This window comes from Cupressus sempervirens, chromosome 5 (assembly GCF_028749045.1).
Source record: "Cupressus sempervirens isolate cs-2001-9-10 chromosome 5, ASM2874904v1, whole genome shotgun sequence".
NCBI lineage: Eukaryota > Viridiplantae > Streptophyta > Pinopsida > Cupressales > Cupressaceae > Cupressus > Cupressus sempervirens.
Genome location: NC_143122.1, coordinates 380,495,615 through 380,519,407, shown reverse-complemented (window position 1 = coordinate 380,519,407; position 23,793 = coordinate 380,495,615). Strand labels below are relative to the sequence as shown.

General features: G+C 34.7%; 1 protein-coding gene across 6 annotated transcripts in view; it reads right to left on the bottom strand.

The window, feature by feature from the left end:
* LOC149556360 (phenylacetaldehyde synthase-like) overlaps window positions 1-23,793 on the bottom strand; it is a 191,595-nt gene that overhangs the window by 9,276 nt on the left and 158,526 nt on the right. The window contains exon 12 of one of the 6 annotated variants that reach the window (XM_089830649.1): window positions 17,489-17,707. The exons of the other annotated variants lie outside the window; for them this stretch is intronic. Coding sequence (XP_089686775.1) covers window positions 17,627-17,707 — 81 coding nt within the window. The 3' untranslated portion in view covers window positions 17,489-17,626. Of the gene's footprint in view, window positions 1-17,488; window positions 17,708-23,793 lie in introns of those variants that run through there. 6 annotated transcript variants of the gene reach the window in all.

Sequence of the window (23,793 nt, the reverse complement as noted above, 5' to 3'; positions counted from 1 at the left end):
ACAATATCATTCTGAAGGAAGAGACCTTTTGGAAACAAAGGTTCAAGATCTAATGGATCAATGGAGGAGACGAAAATTCTAGATTCTTCCATCAAGCAGTGCTAAAGCATAGGAAAAGGAACTCGATTAGAGATCTAGCCATAGAGCAAGGCAATATTAATCAGAAAGTGGAAGTGGAACACAAGGTGGTCCCTCACTTTTGGGACCTTCTTAACCAACCCCCTCAATCATCCTTCAAAAGCTAGAATGATCAATCTACTCCAATGTGCTCCCACTTGTATCCCATTAGAATAGCTTCCGAAGTTAGAGAAATTTGGTACTATAGAGGGGTAAAAATACAAAGCTACATCACCTTTCAAGTTGACTTAACAAAACAACTGAATTTGAATATTTCTATCTAAAAATCAATTTTGTTCAAACATATGATCTAGATAAACTCATTCTAGCTAAGTTGTATATGGTCATACACTTTTCCAATTGGAAATGTCAATTAAATGCATGTTTTATACTAGTTTGTATCCAATTACTAAAGAAATAAAATTATTTTAGAAAAGTGGCGTTTCAATAACTCTTACTATTTTTTATGATATTTTTTTAATAACATATAAACACCATTTTGTAGAGCTCGAAATCAAGACTGCTCTCATACAGAGTTTATAGTGTTGTAATAAGTTATAGTATATTATAACACTCGAAAAAATATCAATTTTTAGAAAGAAAAAATTATTAAATCATATAAAAAAATATTAAAAATTATATGGAATTCTAGAGGAGAGAAACCTCTTCTAGAATATATAATTTTTCTCCTAATTAGAATAGATTTATTTTGAAAAATGTGGTGGGAGATGAAAACTAACGATTCCAGCTGAGTTGAAATTTGAATGATTATAAAAGAGAAAATAAAGGTCTAAAGCCATTTTTTATTTTTGATTATTCTACCTATATATGCTATCTATAACATAGTAAAAGATAAAAGGGAATAATTTTATTTCCATATAGTTTTGTGGTGGGAACTAGACCCTATTTTTCAGCATTTTTCAGCAGCTAAAAAATTATCTATAAAAATTAGGAAAATATATCAATTCTTATTCCAAATAATAATTATAAATTATAATCTTAAACTTCATCTATTTCTACACATTTCATTAGTTTACTTCATTTTCAAATTCAAAATAATAATACGAATTTTATGTCATTCAATGTGTACAATTATACTTTTGTTAGCATTTTTGTTTACAAAAGGGTGACACAGGTTTGCGCTTTTACCTAGAGGAGGTTAGAGTTTCCACCTCTGCCCTAAGCCCTTATAAGTCGTCATGGCTAGATGCTTTTCTTTCATTGTTCCTCATAAATTACTAGGATATCATGGGAAAATATGTTTTTTGGGCAGACACAGATTTTTCTATTTCAGGGGCTATTCTTAAAGAGATCAATAATACCTTTATTTCTCTAATTTCTAAGGTGACCGGGGCAAAAAAATTGGAGGATTTTAGATCTATCAGCCTTTGTAATACCTTATATAAGATTTTTTTCTAAATTATTGATTTCTTGCATCAAACCCTTTCTAGATCACTTGATCCACCCTCAACAGAAAGGTTTTGTCCCTAGGAAGCAAATAAAAGATGTTATTGCTACTGTTTAAGAAGTGATTCACTTTATGGATAAAGGGGAAAAATAAAGTATGATACTTAAGCTTGACATTTCCAAAGTAATTGACATGGTCTCACGAGACTTTCTTATGGAGGTCCTTAAGAAAGTTGGATTTAAAGGAAGAATCCTGTAGCTGATAGAGGAATGCTTAAAAAATGCCTAAGTTTTTTGTGCTAGTCAATGGCTCCCCAAAGGGTTTCTTTAGTATCTCTGGTGGTCTAAGACAAGAAGATCTTTTATCTTCCTATCTCTTTATCAATTTAGCTGATATTATTGGCCAAGATGTTAGTAGAATGGTAGATTCTCGTACTATCAAAGGCTTTAACCCCTCTTCTGTAGTAGAGATTGTTTCACACCAACAGTTTGTGGATGACAACCTGACAGGTGGAGAAGCTACAATAGTTGGTACAATCTAGTGAACTATACCCTAGCTTTGGGTTAGAAATTGAATTTGTTTTAAAGTTCTCTATACTTTTTAATGCCCCCTAGAGTTCCCAAAACAAAATTTATTTGATTACTAGTTGCCAGATTGTCGCCCTTCTCCCTATTTATCTTGTAATGCCGTTGACTTTTGCTATAGTGGAAAATAATGTTTGGGCTAGTTTTCTCAAAATAATTTAGTTAAAACTTACAGCTCAGAAGGAAGCTCTTCTTAGTAAAGCTAGCAAACTCCAAATGCTAATGATGAATCTTTAAAGCTCTACTCAATATGTTACATCCCTATTTTATATACCAATTTTTTGGACCAAAAATTTGGATACTGTCGAAATAAATTTCCTATGGATTGGACTAGAAGGAAAGAAGAGGCTCTCATTTGTCAAATGGAAAATGATCTCCTCTCCTAAGGATCAAGGATGCCTGAATGTAAGGGACTCCCACCTTATGAACTTAGTGCCTTCATATTGAAGATTGGATGGAATGTGATGAAGTTAGATTTTGACTAGGCCAATATTTTATGAGGAAAGTATCTCAAAAATGGGAATGAGATCATCTTGTTGAAGAACCCCCTTGTATAAGGGTCGATTTTGTCGAATAATCTAAAGAAGACTATCCCCCTCCTCACTCAAGGTTCTTCTTGGTAGGTGGGTAATGGGGATACTAGGTCAGATATGCCTACTTTTGACTATTGCTCTATGTTTCTATCTCTAAAGGATGTCCTTATCAATAGACTAGGGTTCAAGGCTAGGGACTATTAGGAAAGGAAGGACTACACGGTGAACTAGGAGGTTGACATCAACTAGTTTAAAGCTGACTTGAAACTAGTTTCTTTTAAAATTTTAATTCATATGAATACATTAAGATTGTATAGACTAGACCAAATAGATGAAGTCATATCAAAGATTTCCAAATTGAGAGCTTATACTATTAAAACTAGTTTTGGGGTAACAAAGCCATTCCTAAAGTTAAGTTCTTTAATTTGATTGTATGTCATAACAAGATTTTCACTCTTGATAATATCCAAAAAAGAGGAAATCAAATTATTAATAGGAGTGTTCTATGTGAAAATGATGTTGAGTCAATAGTTCACATCGTCTTCTCCTACCTTTTTCTTGGGAAGTTAGCCATATCATAGCCTATTCAAAGTACATTGGTGTTGGAATAATGAACCTAAAGAGGTCTTCAATTCTTGGAGATCCCCTTCTCCTCACCCCTTATCATTGAGCTATGGAGACAGTGCCTTTTAGATGATAGTTAGTGCCTATGGAAGGGTTGCAACAACATGATCTTAAGGGAAACAAGTAAAAATGCTAAATTGGTAAGTATGGGGCATGTCCAAAATGTGAAGGAGAATATGAAGATCCTTTGTGCTACTAAACATGGTTCCACATCATATTCCTATGATAGGGAGGTTGGTAGTCAATGGGGCATGTTGGATAACTTGAGAGCTTTTAGTACTAGTAATCCGATATCAATTATTAGAAAGAATATTAAATAGTAGGTAGGTGGGGGTGACATTTTGAGAAGCTCAAAAAAGGATTTGTTGACATCTTACTTGGTCAAGTTTGGGGTCTAGACTACTTATGTGGCTAAACTCCTAGCCCTTTATGATGGGGTCTTTGTGCTGACTAGGAAAAATGTGAAAAAAGTAATCATAAAAGGGGATGCTTTAAACAACATAAATATTTAAAAAGATGTGGCAAAGATAGGTTGGAATGATAGGGATGTCATTGCAAAAATAAAACACGTGTTAAGAAACTTAGAGGAGGTGTCATTTTAACACACCTATCAAGAGGGAAATCATGCTGCAAATAGGTTGACGAGCATGTGGAAATATACTAAGGGGTTCAAAATTTGGGATGACTCTCTATCCATCCTGGTGGAGGTGTATGAAGTGATCTTTCATGATATCACATAAATTACGCGTTAATAAACTTTGCATTATTACTTTTTATGGGGTCCATTTTGTGAAGCATTTTTATGAGTTGGATTTCTATTTCAGTTTTATAGTTTAATGTGACTACCAAGAAAAGCTCGGGTTTGGTCATCTTTCCATTTGTGGGCATGTTAGTTTTTGAAGCAATGTGTTTTTACTATTTCAATCAGAATAAAAGGATAGGAGGAGACCCTTATTAGATAGAGCCTGATGAATAGGGAGAGTACAAAAATAACAAGGAGCTCTGAGAGATCCTTGAGTAGGACAATATAAAAAATTATATCATAGACATGAAGGGTTATAATCTAGAGCCTTCTTAAAAAATTATGGAGTCATGGGATGGTTGAAAGATTATGTTGGGTTGTGTTTTGTTTGTCATCACCCTAGAGTCCATCTCTACCATCCCTTGGTTGAGTATGGATGGGGTCAAGATTATGAGAAACATCAAAATCTCTTTCAAAGATGCTATGGTGAGGTTTAGGAAGCCGAGTAAAAAATATCCCAAAATTGCATCATGTGTTTAACAAAGAGGCAATGGAAGGGGTTTAGAAGGCCCTAGTGAAGGTTCTCATGCAAATTTTCAATTGTGAAGGTGGTGCAAGAGCACGTCTGCGATAGGAAGTTTGGTGGTGACAGAAAGACAACTTGCAATATGACTAAAATGCAGGGTACAAAGCAAATATCAGAAAGTTTTGATTTTAAAATCTAAATTTTGAAATGTTTGTGTGTGTGAGTTTAGAGTTTTATGTTTTCAAATAATGTCCTATGATGTGGTGGCATAAATGGAGGAGTGAAATGATAAACTCTCCAAATATAGCCACTCAGGACCATGTGTGTTTGTTTTAGTGGAGTTAATAGTGTGCAATGATTTAAGAATCTAATCATATCCTAAAAAAGGACAGATAGTTGGCAGCAAGAATATGCATAATTTTTGAAACAGTCTCGTATTCTTGGATAGGGACGTTTCATATTCCTTATTTAGGGAGTCAGTTTTTAGAGAGGAAGAAGACAAGTTTTTATTTTTGGGTTGAATTCGGTATGTTTGCAGAAATCAGTCTCAATGCGTTTGTAATATCTCTCAAATGCACCGTTGGATTTTGATGAGCTTTGGATATGTTGTTATAGGCCTAATTACGCCCATCTTCACCAGCGCGATCGAAGATTTTTGATCTGGTTCAAAATTTATTCATGTCTGAGTGCAGGTCTATCTAGAGACAGCAAGAAGCAATATTTTGCAAAAAAAATGTACTCTGATGCGTGGTCAATATCTCAAGTTTAAACTATTAGATTTCTCTCAAATTTTTATATGTTGTTTTAAACCTAGTTATGCCAAATCTCAACGGTTCGATTGAGTAAATATTTTTTGGTTCAAAAGTTATTCATGTCTGAGTGCAGGTCTATCCAGGAGGCAGAAAGAATGTATTTTCTGGGCAATTTGTTTTAAAACTTTCGTTTAATGGATTAAGTGGATAGAAAAGTATATAGAATGGATTTAGATAGTATATGCATTTTTAATGTGTATGAAGAAACTCAATTAATACATTGTGATGTTGGATTTTAGTGTGTGATCCTGAAGGTTGTAGATGCCCCTTGATGCAACTCAGTTGAGTGTCTGATTCCTCCTGAGTTTTCCAAGGTGTGGCTCTGCATCAGAAGGAAGGTCAAAAGGATCTACTCCCATAGTTTCCCTATGTTGAATCATTTTCATAGGAATGATCTATTTTCTTTTTCTTTTCGGATTACTCATCTCTTTCCGTGTTTGTTGAAAAATGTAAAGTCCCTGCCAAAACATCAAGGGCTTTTACTTAGACTTTATGATTTCCAATTGAATATGACCCTTCAGTCCTCCCATGAGCTTAATAATAATATTTTCAAGGTCATTTCCCCCAAAATGGGACAATATTGCACTCTTTTTACATCCAAAAATTCTTTAAGTTTTGTTGTTAAGACTCTTCCTCCCCATAAAGCCAAGAAAAAAAGAATGACCTTCCAATAAAAAAGATGATACCATGGAGGGTTTGGAGGATTCAAAGTAAGGATCCCTAGCCACTAAGACTGATTGGACCCTAGACACCATGTCCTACTTTTTTACTCCTCTTTCCTTGGGTTCTACAATGTACCTCCCCTCCCCCATGGTGTATTCAAGCTACTTAGATGATGCCTAGGTGTCTAGAGAGCCCTCTCCTAGTGTGGTTCCAAAAAAAGATGATGCCTCAATTTATTTGGACACTCTAACCCTCCACTCTATGGAGATGAGCTCTTGTTATAATGAATTTAAAGTGGTGGATAGGTGGCTTCATTTTCAAATGCATATAACGTACAAAAAGATTATTAGGCTAGAGGCAATTACTGAAGCTAAGTGAATTTTTTTCGATTGGATGACTAGTCAAAGGGATGAAGTCACGTGGGAAGTGGATCAAGAGATGGGAGACAAGATCAATAGCTTGGAGAAGATAAAGGAACAAGTGGAGGATATCAAGGACAAAGTACCGCACGAGGAAGAGAGGAATGTAATGCTAAAGGCCTTGGTGTCTATCAAGAATGTGCATGCCCAACTAGGAGAGAAAATTAATAATCTAGCCTCGCAGATAATTCAATCCCTAACCAAGATGGAAGGGGAAATATGGAGTTTGAAGGCATAGCTGGAGGAGAGAGAGACAAATAGAAAATGGAAGGAGGAGACTCTAAGAAAGGAGGAATGACAATAAGAGATCTCCTATGGTTTTATTCAGTTCAAGGTATAAAATAAAGGAGTTGGTTTTTTCTTTTCTAACTCATGTTGATTTTGGGTTCTAGTTCCCAATGCTATGGGTTTTATTGCTTGGTGGCACTTATTGGTTCGTGTGGTGCAGTGTTTAAATGTGGTTGTTGGTTTGGTATACTATGGTCTTATAGGTTAGAAAGTTTTTTTTTCATGCTATATGCGAGTGGAAACTTAGTTTGTTTGAAAAATCTTTTAGATGACTCGGGTATATGGTTTTACCCAGCATGGTTCAATTTAAAGTTTTTGTTTTTATGCAGGTGTAGTTGCTAGTTCTAGTTATGATTGACTTTTGGTAGGGTCACTACTCTGATCCTTTGGGTTGTATGTTTAAGACTTAATGTTACTTTAATTGTTATGGGTCCGAACCCTTCCCATTTTAATTAATAATAAATTATTGAGTTGATTTTTTAGATAAATTAATTACTATTTTTTTAATAGAAGATATAGAATCTAATGAGAGCCTCACACATTTTCTTGGTTATTCAGAATCATGATTTTTTTCTAACGTGCCAAATTTTTAATGTCTATGAAAATAGATACAAAGAGAAGAATAGTATGAAAATTAAATTTAATAATATTGATTAAGGATGAATATAAGCTTTTCTATATGGAGAGAGATTTCTTTAACTATTTATTCAAAATTTGACTTTGGAAAGCTCATTTTTTACTATTAGGTAAGTGCACATATATAAGCCACCAAAAAAGGGTTTTAAGATTTTATTTTTTTTCTAACAATTTTAGAATTAGATCTTAAATTAGAAACTAAAGATGGTACCTCTCAACACTTTTAGGTGAAACAACAACAAGACTTATACTACTTTAAATCTTCCTAACTACTATATTTTTTAATAAAAGGTTGAGATTAAGGAGTTGAGAAAAGTGGACTACACAAAGAGGTAATGTATTAATTAGAAAATTGTAGCATAGAAATGTATTATGCCACAAAAAGTTTATAATATTTTAGTACTTTTTTCCTTTAACAATATCTAACCAGATTCTTGATCTAGTTGGGAGGTCAACAATGTATAAACATTGGTTAAATATCCTTCCCTATAGATATTTAGCCCTAATAATTCTACATCATCCAGTTGAGTTTTTAGATAATCTCCATCCAATATTAGTTATAAGGGCCTTATTTAGGTCTACCATTTTTCTAAGGTTCAACCCTCCTTGTGCTTTGGCTTGCAAACTTGGTTCCAACTAACTAGGCTCATCTTCAATTTTTCCTCATCGCTTGACCATAAGAAGTTTATTTGTATTTTTCCCAAGATATCCTTGAAGGGGCCTAAAATATTGAACATGGAAAAAAAATACATTGGAATTTCTTGTAGAGATGCATCAATGAGTTGGAGTTTCCTACCATTGCTAAGAACCTTACCTTTTTGGCCCACAAGTTTCCTTTGCATTCTTTCCACCACAACATTCCAAAGTTCAGGAGTGACTTCTTTCATAGTAATGGGGAGACCAAGGTTTCTGTCAAGAAGGGAAGCCCATTGATAGTTGAGTTCCCTAGTTATGGCATTGTTGAAGGTTAATATTCATGTTAAAGAAATACAACTTGGTCTTTTGATATTTTATGTGCTGACTAGAAACCTCCAAATACTAATTTAAAATCTTCTTCAAATATTTTTCTTCCCTTATAGAAGATATCCCTTACAAAAAAGTGTGACCAACAAATTGTTGTAGAGTCTCTAGTGACAAAGAAGTAGCTAGTTTGACTCCTAGAATCTTCTCGTGAATAGCCATAGTAAGGATGTTCCTACCCAAGACCTCTTCCACCATAATAAATAAGTATGGAAATAAGGGATAAAACTAGTGAATAAATCTAATAGAATTAAAGAACTTCCTTAGTGATCCATTGGACAAGACCAAAAATTTGACTTAGTTGATAATAGCCTTAATTAACATAATTATCCTCTCTCCAAATCCAAGTTTTTCCTTGATTTTTTAGTAGAAACTCCCTTCTAAATTTATCATAAGATTTCAAAATATCTAACTTCAACACCATACCTAGATTTATACTTTTCTCCATGGAATTAAAAACCTCATGGGTGGTTATCACCTCATCAAGAATCTGGAAAATCATTATGATTAGGATTGATAGATTTGCCAAGGAAAGGTTTTATGTAGTTGAACACCACCTTTGATAGGATCTTATAAATAGAATTAAATAGACTAATTGGCCTAAATTCCTCCTAGGTAGGTTAATATATTTTTGGGACAAGAAAAATATAAATTTGATTTAGTTCTTTGAGGATTCTACCTATCCTTATAAAGTTATCAACCGTGTACACCAAATCATATTTGATGATTTTCCAGAATTCCTAAATGATGGAATGGGGAAAACCATCTAGTCCTAGTTCTTTATAATCTCCCATATAAATTACATCCTCCTTAACTTCTTCATCTAAAACCTTTCTATTCAAGTCCTCATTCATTTCTTCACCAATCATTGTATTGATAACACTAAGAAAAGCTTCTTCAGTGTTAGGTTTCTTTTCAATTAGGGGAGGTTTATAAATTTTGTGGAAGTACTATGTGGCCCAAGTCTTAATATCTTCCTAATTAGTGAGTTCCACATTATTAACATCAAAGAGCTTAGTATTGGTATTTTTCTTTTGGTGTCTCGAAGTCATCCTATTGAAGAATGTAGTGTTACCATCCAACTTAGTTAACCATTGAACTCGATATCTCTACTTCCAGAACACCTCCTCTCTTCCAAATATAAATCTCCATTTCCCCCTCCTTTCTTGCTCTTCCTCATGAGTAACTAAAGAGAGACCTCCCTTCACCATACTCTCTTGAATCCCTTCAAATTTTTTCATCAAAGCTCATAGTATAACAATTTAATGGCTTTTTCAAAGCTCTTTACCAAATTATGTGCATCTGATCTAGAAGCACATGAATTTTGACCAACCACAATAGGAAAGGGATTCCCAACAATCTTCTTCACATTAGAACACAACATATTCACTTCAAGGTTCTATAGACACTGTTCAAGTAAAACCACCTTGTCTTCTAAATACCTCGACAACCTCTTAGGAAAGTCATTGTAAGCTCCTATTTGTAAATAGGAGAAGCTTGGAAATTGGATAAATGAGCATCCAAATTGGCTTATGGATGAAATTTCCTTTGTTTAAATCTCCTTTGAGGGCATCCTTGTAATTCTTGGCATAGCCTCATTGTGAAGGCATCATTAAACCCCACATACTCATCATAACTTCTCTACAGCTACAAATGTGGGTAAAATTCATATATTTTCATGCACTCATCATAGTTCAGGATGCTAGGGAGGTCAGGCCATAAGTTGTGAGTTTCTAATGCATAGATAATATATGAGGATTCATAGAACTACTTGAATCCTTTGGCTAAATTCAACCACGAGGCTAGCTCATCACAGATGATCTGTGCCCAGTCGATCTACATATCGTCAACATGTATTGCTTGCACTAGGAAGTAATGGTGCTCAATGAACTTCAAAATATTCTCCTTTTCTTTGAATCTAAGGAGGAGTGCAAGGATATCCACAATCTCTCTTTTTAGATTCGTGCCAAATAGGGTGTTTGACATTTTGGTCTTCTTTGAGCACCCAGTCAAGAACCATGTCCTCTACATATCTTCCTATCTAACGGTCATTTTCTCATTGAACATAGACACGGAAGATGCAAAATCAACATCACAATATTGCTCCTTCATAGGAATACCAAATGCAACCTACATTAGTGCATTGTTGATTGAGATGAGAATAGATTGATTGGGAAACAAAATCTACTTTGTTTCTGTGTTGTATCTCTTTATGCATTCCTTCACTAGCTTAGGTGCATGAATTTCCATTGAAAAACTAGTTGCTTCAACTAGTCTGCTTTCTTTAAGATTTTGAGTGATTGGGTGAATAGGTTGAGAATTGATTCTTCTATGAAGATCACCCAAATCGTAGAATTTGAAAGATGTGTTTGTAAGCTCTTTTAACTCACTCTCCAAGCCAATTAAATTATTGTAACTAGCAGCTCTGATTGTCATTTTCTATGATTGCACATGATACAGTTCTTGATAAATATTCATTTAAATATACTTGAAGAAACCAATTATAGGAAATGTTGAAAATAGATTGATACAAGTATGATAAATTTGTTTCATTCATTGTTTTGCCACCAATGTCAAACCTACTACTTGCTAGTAAGACAATTTCTTATATGATTTAAGTACTATAATTTGTTTGATTGACAAAGAGGATTTGAATAAATGAGGTAACAATAGCACCTAGAGGAAAGGTTGAGTTATGATATGAAAGGAGTACAAGAATCAGTTAAGACAATGATATTATAGTGCATTGATAATCTACTTAAGGTTACAAAGGTTGGTTACACAAAGTATGTTTAGAAGAACAAGTTAAATGAAGTTTTTCTACCAAGTTTGACTGAGTGGATAGTAGGTGTCGAGAAAAGTTAGTGCAAGCTGAGAAGAAAATCAGTTGGAGCCAAGAAAATCAGTGTAGGCACAGTGTAAGCCAAGTTAAGTTTAGTTGATGCTGAGCACCAATAAACTTTAGTTTGTACTAAGTGTTTTGATATTGGATGTCGAACAATGTAGTATGTGTCAAGCATCAAAAGCCAGTTAATGTCGAGTGTTAGCATTATGAGAAAGATCAAGAATTTGATGAATTTGAGCTGACAAGTTTGATTTCTTGGATTGTGTGAACTGTGTGGAAGATAAGATTGATGAGCTGATGGCACAAAATTCAAGATAAACTATTTTGAGGTGAATTCAAAGAGGATTGAAGGAGAAGTTTCGAGAAGGGAATGAAATGAAATGAGGGGTAGATTTTTTGAATCCTATCTAATCTAACCTAACCCTATAATGGACTATGGAGGATGAACAAAAAAATCATAATTCTCTATTTATAGAGATGGTTGGTCAGAAGCAAGAGTTGATGTGTGAGAACCTAAGGAAGACAAGGAGTCTAGGGTATTCACATCATTCAGTGACGTAAGAGAAGAGATTGCATTGGCCAAAAAAACAAGAAGGCTTAAGGGTATGGATTCTTGAAGGGTGAACAAGCTATCAGAGTTGAATAGTGTGAAAGCCAAGAAAAATGGAGGACTAAAATAAAGATTTGTAATCTACAAATGAAGTTGTAAGTTGTTATCAGATTAAGCCTTACTATTACTCTCTAATCATTTTATTAGTCTAGGGTAAATCTTTTGGATTAAGGTTGACCTAACAGTCATTTGTAAATCCTTTAACTAGGTGACATTCCAAGTGAATGATCTAAAATCCTCTAATGAGGTTCACTCCTAATAGGGTGATTAAAATCCTTTAATTAGGTCACATTTAACAATGTGTATTGTAACTTTTAACAAGGTTGGCCTTTCACAGGGCATCACTTCAGAAGAGTGAGAATTAGTAGCATGTTGCTGGTGGTTTTTCCCAAATTGGGTTTCCATGTTAATCATTGTGTCAAATGTGTTATTGAATCTGTTATGTTTCATGTTTATGTTTTTGCATATTGATTTGACAATAACCTATAAGTTTGAGTGATTGCATAATCTAGTGAATGCATGCATGATGAAAATGTTTTATGGATGTGGGTTCACTAAATTGTGAAAAGTTTTAATTGTACATCTGGACCTTGGATAATTGGTTCACCCCCCTCTCAATTATCCTAAAGAATTCCAATAATTTTTTTTGATGAAATAGGTATAGGAATTAGAGCGTTGGTGCCACACGAACAAAATTAAGTTCATCCATGAGTATCAACTATTTAAACTTTCTGTTCATTTCTGTGTAGAATATTAAATTCCTGAAATCTCTATTACTTTACTTAAGGTAAAGTGATATGACTAATAATCATTTAACAACATAAATGCTTTAGCTTTTCGGGAAGTGTCTTACTTTGCTTTAGAATTCAGAATGTAGACAGACTTGATAATGTTTTTGATTAAGTAAAATATGTTTTGAAGGGTGCTTAAAACCCTGTACAAGTCTAAAGATTTTCAATAAGTATAGAAACAAAAAAATACAACAAACAAAAGTGAAACTGGTCACAACCCAAACAAAGGGTAACCAAGGTGACAGAAAAGCGTAGCACCGGCAAAAACCAAAGATCTAGCTAGAAGGGAAAAAACCAAACTGAGAGCCAAATATTACAATGGAGCTCATGATTTTCCCTTTGATTTAGAGCCTCCCTTGCACAATCAGAGGTTCATTTATAAAGGAGGACCAGATGGCTTAGATTTCTTTCTTTTTACTGCAATCCAACCCTCATCCACCTTAGCTGCCTCAAGAATCCAATCCCTAGAAGAAACTGAACAATGGAGCCTAGGGGAATTAAAAGCAACAACGATCTCCCTAGAAGAGCTCATAGCTAGTTGGCCCCCCATAGGACTAGGAGGAATGTCCAATACAGGGGCAGGGGCAAGAGAGGGTACAGGGTCCTGGCCCTAATAGGACCAAAAGGAACATCCAATACAGGGGCAAGGGTAGGAGAAGGAATACGGACCTAACCATGAGTCCAAACATCCTCTGCTATCTCTAGCACTGAATGATCATTAGCAGAGAAATCATCCACTGGATCCAGAGGTGCATCCATGGACTTAACCATTGTATAGTGTTCAAAAGAGGCCCCTGAGCATTAGGAAGGTGGTCGCCTTGATTTAGTCTTCGTAGCATCACAATGAGCAACAATGTGACCTGTCATATGACATTTTCTACAACGAAAATGGATACCTTCATAATCCAATATTTGGGCTCAAGAGCCTCTCGAGGATTCCAAACAAACCTTCTTAGGGAGGCCCTTTAAAATATACATCTCTAATAGAATTTGAGCACACATCAAATGGAGAATATCTGAAGTGTCTAAGTCCACATATAAAAAATCACCGATGGCATCCCCAATAGCTTCATAAACAGAATCTAGAAAAAAGATGCATTGGGAGATTTAGAATTCGGACCCAAACAGGAACCTTGTTAGAAGATTCTATAAGCGGATCAAAATCCATATGCCATGCCTTGGCCATAAGTGAAAATCTTTCGTGCTATGAAAAACTATTATCACACAAAATAGTCTTCCTATCTTTAAGAATTTTAAACTTTACTAGATGAAAAATCCTTTAGCCATCAAAAAGATGTGGACATCACAATCTAAAATTGGTTCGCAATGCTTGGAGATCCAAGCATGAAGATTAGCAAGAGAGGGCAAAAAGCACAGAAAGTGAAAAATAGCAGCAAAGGTAGAGAGCTCTTTTACCATACTATAAATATCATCAATTGTATCTAAGTCTAAAAGTACCCTTATAGGGTTTGATACACTTATAGGGAAAACTTCATGAGGATGAGAAGGCTTGAAATGAGTAGCTCGAGCAACGCCATGAAGACCTACCTCAAATGCGGCCATGTCGGCATAAGAGGCAACCCTACCCCTTGAAGGCATAGGAGAAGCTGACCTAGATCTAGTTGACATACTTGATAATGTTAATGTATGCAGGAGTGAGAGAAAGAAACTTAGCTTTTCTGCAAACCCATTTTTCTTCTATCCAAGATTGTAGAACAAGGAGTAATCCTTCTACTAGCTTGCGCACTTCATTTTTTCACTTTGTGCCTAAAGTTTTTAACACTACATCTCTTTTATATTGGGTTCACATTTCCATCACTAAATTTTTTGGAAGTATCTTTCGAGCATCTCTGAAGGATATTCACATTTTAGAGTTACTTGAATTTCTATTTTCAAAGCCTCCAAAGAAGTGGCCTTTTTCATTGCCTTAGGATGAAAAACCCCTTTCTTAGCAACATTCCCCAGACTAGAGCACATCTAACAACTCTTCATTCTTTCACCTTAATTTGATGGCCTCGAAGTTAGATCTTGAGCATGTCTTATTGAGTATAAGCCCTTAAATGGTTCATTCAACATCATGTTCACACCATTTGATCCTTGGGACCAAGGTTTGGCTCTAGTTTAAACAACAAGAAGCAAAACAAAACAACTTCACTTCCATGAGTACGCATCAAACAACCCATATATTCATGTTCCCTTGTAGCTCACTTGATCTTATCTCCACAAATTTGGATGGGATTCATTATAGCTTTGATCCACAACTTCGTAGGCATTTTCTAGCATGATATAATCATCTTCTTACCTTGTTAATCATTGTCACAACTTTACTCTTTAGATATGCACTCAATATAGTTCACTCAAGGGGAAAAACATCTTGAAATCTTCGAATCCATGGGACATGGAATGTTAGGGAAAGGTAGCAAAAACGAAATGCAGAGTAACTTACTTCTCATTGAGAGGATGCCAGAACACATCCCAACCATGGATAGATCACCTAGACCCCATGCACACTAGAAAAATAGGAATCCTTCTTAGATGGTGGGTAAAGGTAATGCAAGGGGGAACTAGAAAACACAGAAAGTAGAGCACTCAAAAAAATCGAGAAGTAAGTGACCGAAAAGATACTTAGACATCAATCTTGGACACACACTAACTTTCATACTTAAGACTTCTGGCTTAAAAGGGGAAGACTAAAACTTGGAAACACATTTACTTTAGTTTGTGCTAATAATATTTAGTCGAAAGGGAGTCCAATTTTAGGATCCCCTTTTTAATGTGTATGTGGTAAGTGTTGACATATCATTGATCATCATTTCCCAATATACAGTTAGATAGAAAGATAATTAGATAAGAAACACCCTTAGAATGGACCATGCTACATAGAGTAGAGTGTGAGACATTCTAAGGAGAGAAAAGACCATCATGTGGCCACCCATAGCTTGAATCCAATGAATAACACATGAAGACAAAGAAAAATTAAAAATGGGTGAACATGGAAGGGAAGCCTAAATGCCTCAAATATTGTGGATCCTCCCCAAATGTTGAAAATTAAGATATGAAAAATGGAAGAAAAAATACAACATAAAGAAGATGCACAATAAATAGGCAAGATCATCCAACACAATGGTAAATAGTGAACCTCTTATTTGGGAGGACTTGGGGGTTTGAATCTACTCAAGCATAAGTAATAATCAAATCATAATAATTAATCATAAAAAATAATAATTAATCTTTGCTTCAGCCTAAACTAGTACACCTATCTTTAGATGAACATATATATATATATATATATAATTTTTTTTGTGATATTTTCACTTGCAAAATTTTTTTACTATTTATTATTATAAATTATTGTAAATCATTAGCCTAGCATACCTATCTTTAGCTAAATATATGTAAAGCATGCTAATCTTTAGATGAACATATGTATAATATTTGTATTTGTGATAGTTTCCCTTGCAACATAATTTTACTATTTATTATTATTAATAATTGCAAATCATTAGCCTAACATACCTATCTTTAGCTAAATATATGTAAAGTATGCTAAAAGATGTATCAAATTGAAATAATGTGTCAATGATGAAAATGAGATATTGGAAAATACAAAGCATAAACCTATGTTAAAACAAATTTAATTTCTTGTAATTAGTTAGCAAAGATAATTATAATAAATCTTTACAATACAATAACTATATAATTTATTTGAGTAGTTTTGTTATTAACAAATTTTAAACAACAAATTAAAAGATTAATAATATTTTCATTAAATTCATAAGTATATGTTTTAGATTACAAAATATTAAAGTAGTTTCTAGTTTTTAGTTTTTATTAATTGTATATATTTGAAATCATAGTAATAAGAATAAGAATAACACATTGATTATTTGTTTTCATTGCTTATATATGATCATCTATAATATGAATTTAAATATTTTAATGATAACTAAGTTTTAATATATTATATTTAGCTATATTATTTTTTAAATTTTGAAATAAGTTTCTTCAGCTTGAGACTAAGTATTTGTAAGTTCATTTGATGGTCCAATTCTAAGTGTAGACTTTTCGTTGTAATTTATTAACATTTATAAACATATTTTTACTCTCCTCAAAGAATACAATTCATAATTTTAAGTTTGATCAATCCACTTTAATTGATAAATGGCTCTACACAATGGAAAACTTTAAACTTTAAATTGTTCAGGCTACTATGTTGATTGAGAGGGATAAGCTTAGAAGGTTCCTTCAGGATGGGTATGCTACCTTTTTCTACTATGAGTTGAAGCATGGATACCAGTGGCGAAGAACCCTGGATGATTTACAGGCTTTTGAGCAAGCTTGTATTAGGCTGAACAGAGAAATCAGAAAGAACGTGAATGTCAAAAAAGAGGATTTGTTCTTGTTGACGCAGTTTCAAAAAAGTAAAAGTATCGTTTGGATGGAGGGTCCCTTAGGATGGACTGCTTGGATGGATATTCACTATGATGTTCTTAGTTAGATGATCTATCTTCTCTTCTTTTTGTCTTGATGTACAACTGATACGGCTCTTCCGAGGTGAGGCTTAGGCTCCTTGTTGTTATTTGTGGTGACTATTTGGTTCCTTCTTGTTTTCTGAAACTCTTATATCTAATAAAAAAGAAATTTTAAATTCTTCAATTTTATTGAAAAATAAAGAATTGAAAAATTTAGACTATCTATTGACAGTCACAAAATGAACCACCCTTCCACCCATTGATTGTTATGAAATTGAATCCCTTGCCCACATTTTGTGTTGTCATGTACAATTACAAATAGGTAATATCAGAAGTATGAAATGAGAGAGTGATTTGCATACAAAAGAGACTCCCCTGACTTTAGAATCAAATCAGATAAGGGAAGTTGAGGGAAGAGGGAACAAAGAGAAAGGGGAGTGAAGTTAACAATTAAAATCTTCTTTATTTTCTGTCAAATAAAGAGGAGTCCTTCAAAGTGTATCTACATTGAGATCAATCTGTATAGTCTTTCAAATCTATCCAATGCATGCCATTGAGGGGATGATAGAATTTTCATCAACATCTTGATCTTCTTTATTGTTTCCTAAAGGCCAAGTCTGATAACATGTAAAAATTTAGCAAGCACATGATTAACTTCTATTTCAGCAAAACAAAGTAACTTCTTAAAAGTGAAGGTTGTTGAATGTATACAATGTAACTTGATAAAGCTTGTTAAAAAATATAGGCACGAGGGATGTTGTTTTGCTCATATATGTGAGCCCAATCTTTTGATTAACCAAGGTCATCTCCTCTGCAAAATCTAAACAAAAATTGAGAGATCTTGAAGCAAACTCCTAGAAGAATATTAATCATATCGAAGCTCCCTTTGTTAACCTGGTTTCTAAATGTAAACAATGATATAGAATGATGGTTAAATTGTAATGTTTTATTTCTATTATCAAAATTCAAACCCTTACTAAATTGTAATTGGTAAATATATCTATTGACCCATCAATTCGTAACTGGATGATGAATGCTAATAGTGTGAAAAATGTTAGAAAAATAGAGCGCACAATAACTGTTACCTTCTTATTATTCATACCAAAATCTCTTATGTCACGATGATGACATAAATATGTTCTAGTGTTGATGAGTCCTGTTTCATAACAATGGAAATAAAGCCCATTTCATTTATCATGTTCCCAGATAAACTTGATATTTCTCAACTATATTTCTCATACAGGGAGTGCTTTCCATGACAACAAAACAAGTCAACATATCTACATCCTGCTGGTTTACTCCGGCCTCTACCTATTCTAGAAGACAAGTGGAAGAGTATATCGATGGACTTTATCACCAGGCTTCTGAAAGCTCAAGGTAAAGATAGTATTTTTGTGGTGGTAGATAGATTAACAAAGTATGCTCATTTCTTCGTCATCACAACAAATTGGACTGCCCTCAAGTAGCAACTTTGTTCTTCAAGGAGGTCTCCCGATTACATGGTCTACCCAAGATTATTGTCAATGACTAGGATAGCAAGTTCCTTAGCATTGTTTGCCAAGAACCTTTCAGACTTGCAGGGACTCAACTTACACCCAGTACTAGTTACCATCCAAAGACAGATGGCCAAACACAAATAGTGAATAAGTGGATAAAAGGGTACCTCCGAAATTACATTTCTGGACAATAGCAAATGTGGGTCAAATGGTTGTATTTGGGTGAATATTATTACAATTCTACTTATCACATGACTTTTGGTATGTCTCCATTCAAAGTGCTTTATGGATATGAACCCTTCTCGTTTGTAGACTCAGCCATTGTTGGAAAACTCTCACTTGGCAACAACTCACCAAGCCCCCAAAAGTTTATTTGGGAAAAAATCAGCCAATTTTTTTTAAAAACTCCGGAACCTTAAAAAATCGCTAAAATTTAATTGAAATTACTTTTTTTTTTTGCAAACTTCAATGAGAAGATGCATTTAATGAGTTAATTAAAAAGAAAACAAAAGAAACAAGCAGAGTTTAGATGTATATAACAGCATAGTAGGTACAAAATTGCATTCTCATGCGGAATGCTGATGATGGGAAGCAAAATAGTAAATAGTTTATGTCAAACGAGAAGTAAATACATCAATTTAATCACATCTTCCTCTTCCCAGCTCTAGTAGCAGAAAAGAGAGGGGGTCTAGTCGTTGAAGAGATGCCCCAAACTGGGAGTGGGCATGAGCTGCATGACTGTGAAGCCTCTAAACACTGAAATGAAAACTGGTAATGAAAAAAATTGATTTTTTTGCCTATATTGCTGCTCTGTGTGCATAGGCAAGTCACAGGTAAAAACACGCCAAATACTCTGCCATTAATCGGCGAGTTTTGCAAGGAAGCAATTTTCTAAAATGGTGATTTTTTCTCGGAAAAACTCCACGATTTTTGGCTAATTGCAGAGTAGTCGGCAATTATGCCCACTATGGGTTTAGCCTTAGCAGATAGTCGAGCTCCACTAGCCAAAGATTGGTTATAGGAACAATAGAACATTTTACCTGCTCTCAGAGAGAATATGCAATGTGCTCAAAATCAACAAAAAGATTCATGTTGATCAGCACCGAACAAAGAGAATTTTTTGGGTTGGGGAGATGGTATTTCTACAGCTCCAACACTACAGGCAAAACTCATTGAAGAAGAAGGGGCCCAAAAAACTCGAGCCTAGATTTTATGGGCCTTACAAGATAACAAGGAAAACTGGGGAAGTTGCTTATGAGTTGGAGCTGCCAACAGACAACCGAGTTCATAATATCTTCCATACCTCTTGTATTAAAAGGGTCGTGGGGCAGCATGTTACCGCATCACCAGGACTACCATCACTTGATGAAGAGGGTAAATTGGAGCTAGTGCCTACAAAAGTGTTGGACGTTAGGAAAAGGAAACTAAAAAGAAGAGTCATCAAAGAGTATCTTATTAGATGGACCAATTTGCTGATTAAAGACACGACTTGGGAAGGTGAGCAGATTCTTCAGCACCCAACCCTTTGATTGCTTTGGGAAAAACACTCCCAAGAAGGGTGTACTATCATATCCCCACCTTCCAATTAATCATCTTGACACCACACTTAGCTTATCCCTCACCCCGATAGGCTTAAGTCTGATATTAAAGGGGTGACTTGAGTGTGGAAGTGAAATAACTTTCAAATTTTTAACTTCCACCTCATCGCATTTCTTTCCTTCCCATGCCTATGTGGAGGCCCCTACTTGCGTGGCCTTTGTGAATCATTTCCCATGCATTCTGGGAGCACCGTTATCAACTCCCTCTATTGGTTGTGTAATGCTCACATGAGAGGAAGCGTAATGCTTCCTTGTTTCCGTGGGAGGAACTAAAATTAAGGGAGATGTTTGGAAGGAGTTGGGAGTCGAACACTGAAATTTCCCTATGTAAGGTATTTTGATTGAGTTGTGGGTAAGACGAAAACCCTAGTCACTAGTAGAATAGGACGTAGCCCTTATTCTTAATTCTTTCTTATTCCAAGCCACAATCTTCGCGTAATCCTCAGTAGTGTTGTTGCAGGTTGGTGTATACTTGGAGAACATATCGTTCATTATGTGGAGTGTATAGTTGCAACTCACTTATCAATCTAGGAAGATAGGCATCGTGTAAAACCCTAGAGATTATCGTGTATGCTTATCATTCCCAACAAGTGCAAAAGGGAGCATGTATATGTTTGGTGACCACCGTAGTGATGTCTTGAAGTCACAGTTGAGGTTGAACATGCATGGTCCCGATCCCAGTGGAATCCAATCCCCAAACGCATGCTACAGGAGGATACACTCAGGCTAACATAATTGTAGATCTCACATCATCTGCTTGCTTTAGGATGCATTGGGAATGCCATGTATAACATGCAGATAGCAATAAGGAGGTGCCTACCAGGTTTGCAACTACATGAATATTGTCCCAACTCTCCATTGGTCATCAGAGTCACATCACGGGGCTAGTAAACTTTACTCATTTAAAATAACAGTTGGAATTTGTAGAACGAGTTCATTCACAACTATGAATTGTATCATTTGCTAGTCTCGAGTGGTAGAGAAGATCTCAATGCTATAAGAGTTTTGGCACTTAGTAATTTTTTGTACTCTCTGCTGGCTAACATTTCAGCTATTTTTGGCATTGATGTTTGGAAACTGATTCTGAATAATACCAGTTTTTCTACCTTATGATCTGTTGTGTTCATTTGGAACTCTGTTGAAAAAATTTAAATTATTACATATCAAGAGATATTCGGAATTATACAGATTTTCAAATTAGGTTCATTACAATACACCCATTGTGTTGATCTCATAACATCTTGTATATGCATGCTGAGATAGATCAGATTATTTTGAGCAAGTTTGCAAACTTTATAATCTTGCTTGAATTTGAGATTGTATTTTTGTACCATTTCCTTTATTCAAAACACAAAATCTTGATTTAATCATTTTTTTAAGAGGGGTAAATGCTTTGACCTAGAGCTATGAACTGGTGAGGCCACAAATGGGGGACATCATCCCCCATGAGATTCGAACCTTGATGGCAAGAAAAACAACACAACTGAACCATCACGACATGCCACTACTAACAAGCTTATTCAATCCTTATGTGTACTACTACTCAATTTCTCTTTAGATGAACAGTACAATAATGGTAATTAGAGGGACCATATTTAGGATAAAAATGTAAAATATCTTTTATCTTGAGTTGGCATCCGTAACAATTATTTTCTCTAGGTAATCAAAAACTGCACCTTTAGATTTTTCTGCATGAGCATGATAGACTAAATAAACTATCCAAATTGTAAATAACAAGTGCACAATGTTTAGATTAGGTTAGTTCATTGTTATAGGGAGCCTCCTCTTCTAATTTAAAAAACAGTTATGCAATGCAACCTATTACATTTTGTGTTGCACTAGGATGTGCAAAATAAAATCCTAACAATCTCAATTCCTGGAAAAGCCATAATTAACAACAAAACTAAAAATATACCCAACACTAGTAGCTATAGAATATGGTGCGTGACAAAGATGCTCATCATCCTTGATCTTAACATAAAGCAATGCATTCCTTTGAGTTAGATAATCATAATTTTATATATCTATTATAAGACAAGCATTACGATGAGAAAAATGATATCCTCCACTTATATGGTATCCATAGAACTTATTTCATTTTAAAGTAATTTCTTTTGACACCCCCTTCTTAATTTGCTGGAGAACCTAAAACCATAGTTGTAAAAAATTAGGGTAAGGGTTACATCTCGCTAATTAAATATTCCTGCGATAATGAGCCTCAATACTATACTCCTATAATCAGAAACTATATATTGCCATGAGGTGAGCCTTCCAAATTGCAAGGTATGTCTCCATTAAGAATCAATTATTGTTTTCTAATCTCAATTATTTGCTTGGACTTTGGATTGAGCTAAACCAATGATCATAATGAAATGATGTGGGTTGTGACCAAGAATCCCAGTCAACCTTGATGAAGAAGCAAGAGTTGAGGGCATGATGGGCTCTCTTCCTAGCCCACAAAAACACACACCTACCATTCACTCATCTTCCACTTCCATTGGTTCTAGTAGACCACAAAAATCTTCTCTTGATGGTTATTTTGTGCATAGAAACACACCTAGAGCACAATCATCACTAGAGGGTACTAGATGGAATAGTGATGTGCACTAGCAAGTTGACATTCAATGTGCTGATTTTTGGAGTTTTAACATCGGTTGTACAGTAGTAGGAAAGGGCTACACACCACCTACTCCTAGAGACTTGCATGGGAGGCTAGTTTACTTGTTTCAAATTTTAATACTTTTGTAGTTTTACAAAATTACTTATCTTTGTTGAATGTAATTTGTTTTTAATCACAATCGTATACTTAATGTCATTTCTTATTTTATTCTTGTAGATTGCTCAAAGATGTTGTTTCTAGGGCTAAAGATGTGGTTGACAAGTAATAATTACAATGGAAACAATATGACTGCACCATTCTTTCATATGGATATACGAATGGAAGAAACTGTGCCCTTATCAATTTTTTGGTTTCTTGAAAGGATCAAATAGTCTTTCTTAAATACTTGGATGCCTCAGACAAGGTAAAGATGGCTGAGACATTGGCTCTAATGCTAGAGAATGTTCTGATGGAGGTTGAGGCTGAAAATGTGGTGCAATAAATAACTGACAATGCAGCAGCATATGTAGCAGTGGGTTTGATCTTACAAGAAAGCATAGCACACTCTTATAGTCTCCTTGTGCGATGCATATTTTTGACCTTCTTTTTGGAGAATATAGGGAAATTGGATTGGGTAAAACCGGTTATAGAGAATACAAGGAAGATAACAAAAAATATTTACAATCACCCTTGGGTCATTCACTTGATGAGAAACTTCACCTATGAGGATTATTAGACCCACAGTCACATGGTTTGCAACAATTTTTTTACTATTGCAAAATGTTTTTGTTTATATGAATCCTTTGAGGCAGATGTTTGTGAGTCTGCCATGGCCGAAGTCAAATTATTCAAAGAAGCCTAATGAACAAAGTGTTGCACACATTGTCTTTAATTGCCATTTATTTTTATCTAGCTACAGAAATTGTAGAGGTAACTAGGAAAGTTAACAAGGTGAATATTTATTTTTTTTGTATTCAATAATCAAGTCTTTCATCATTAATTTATAAGCC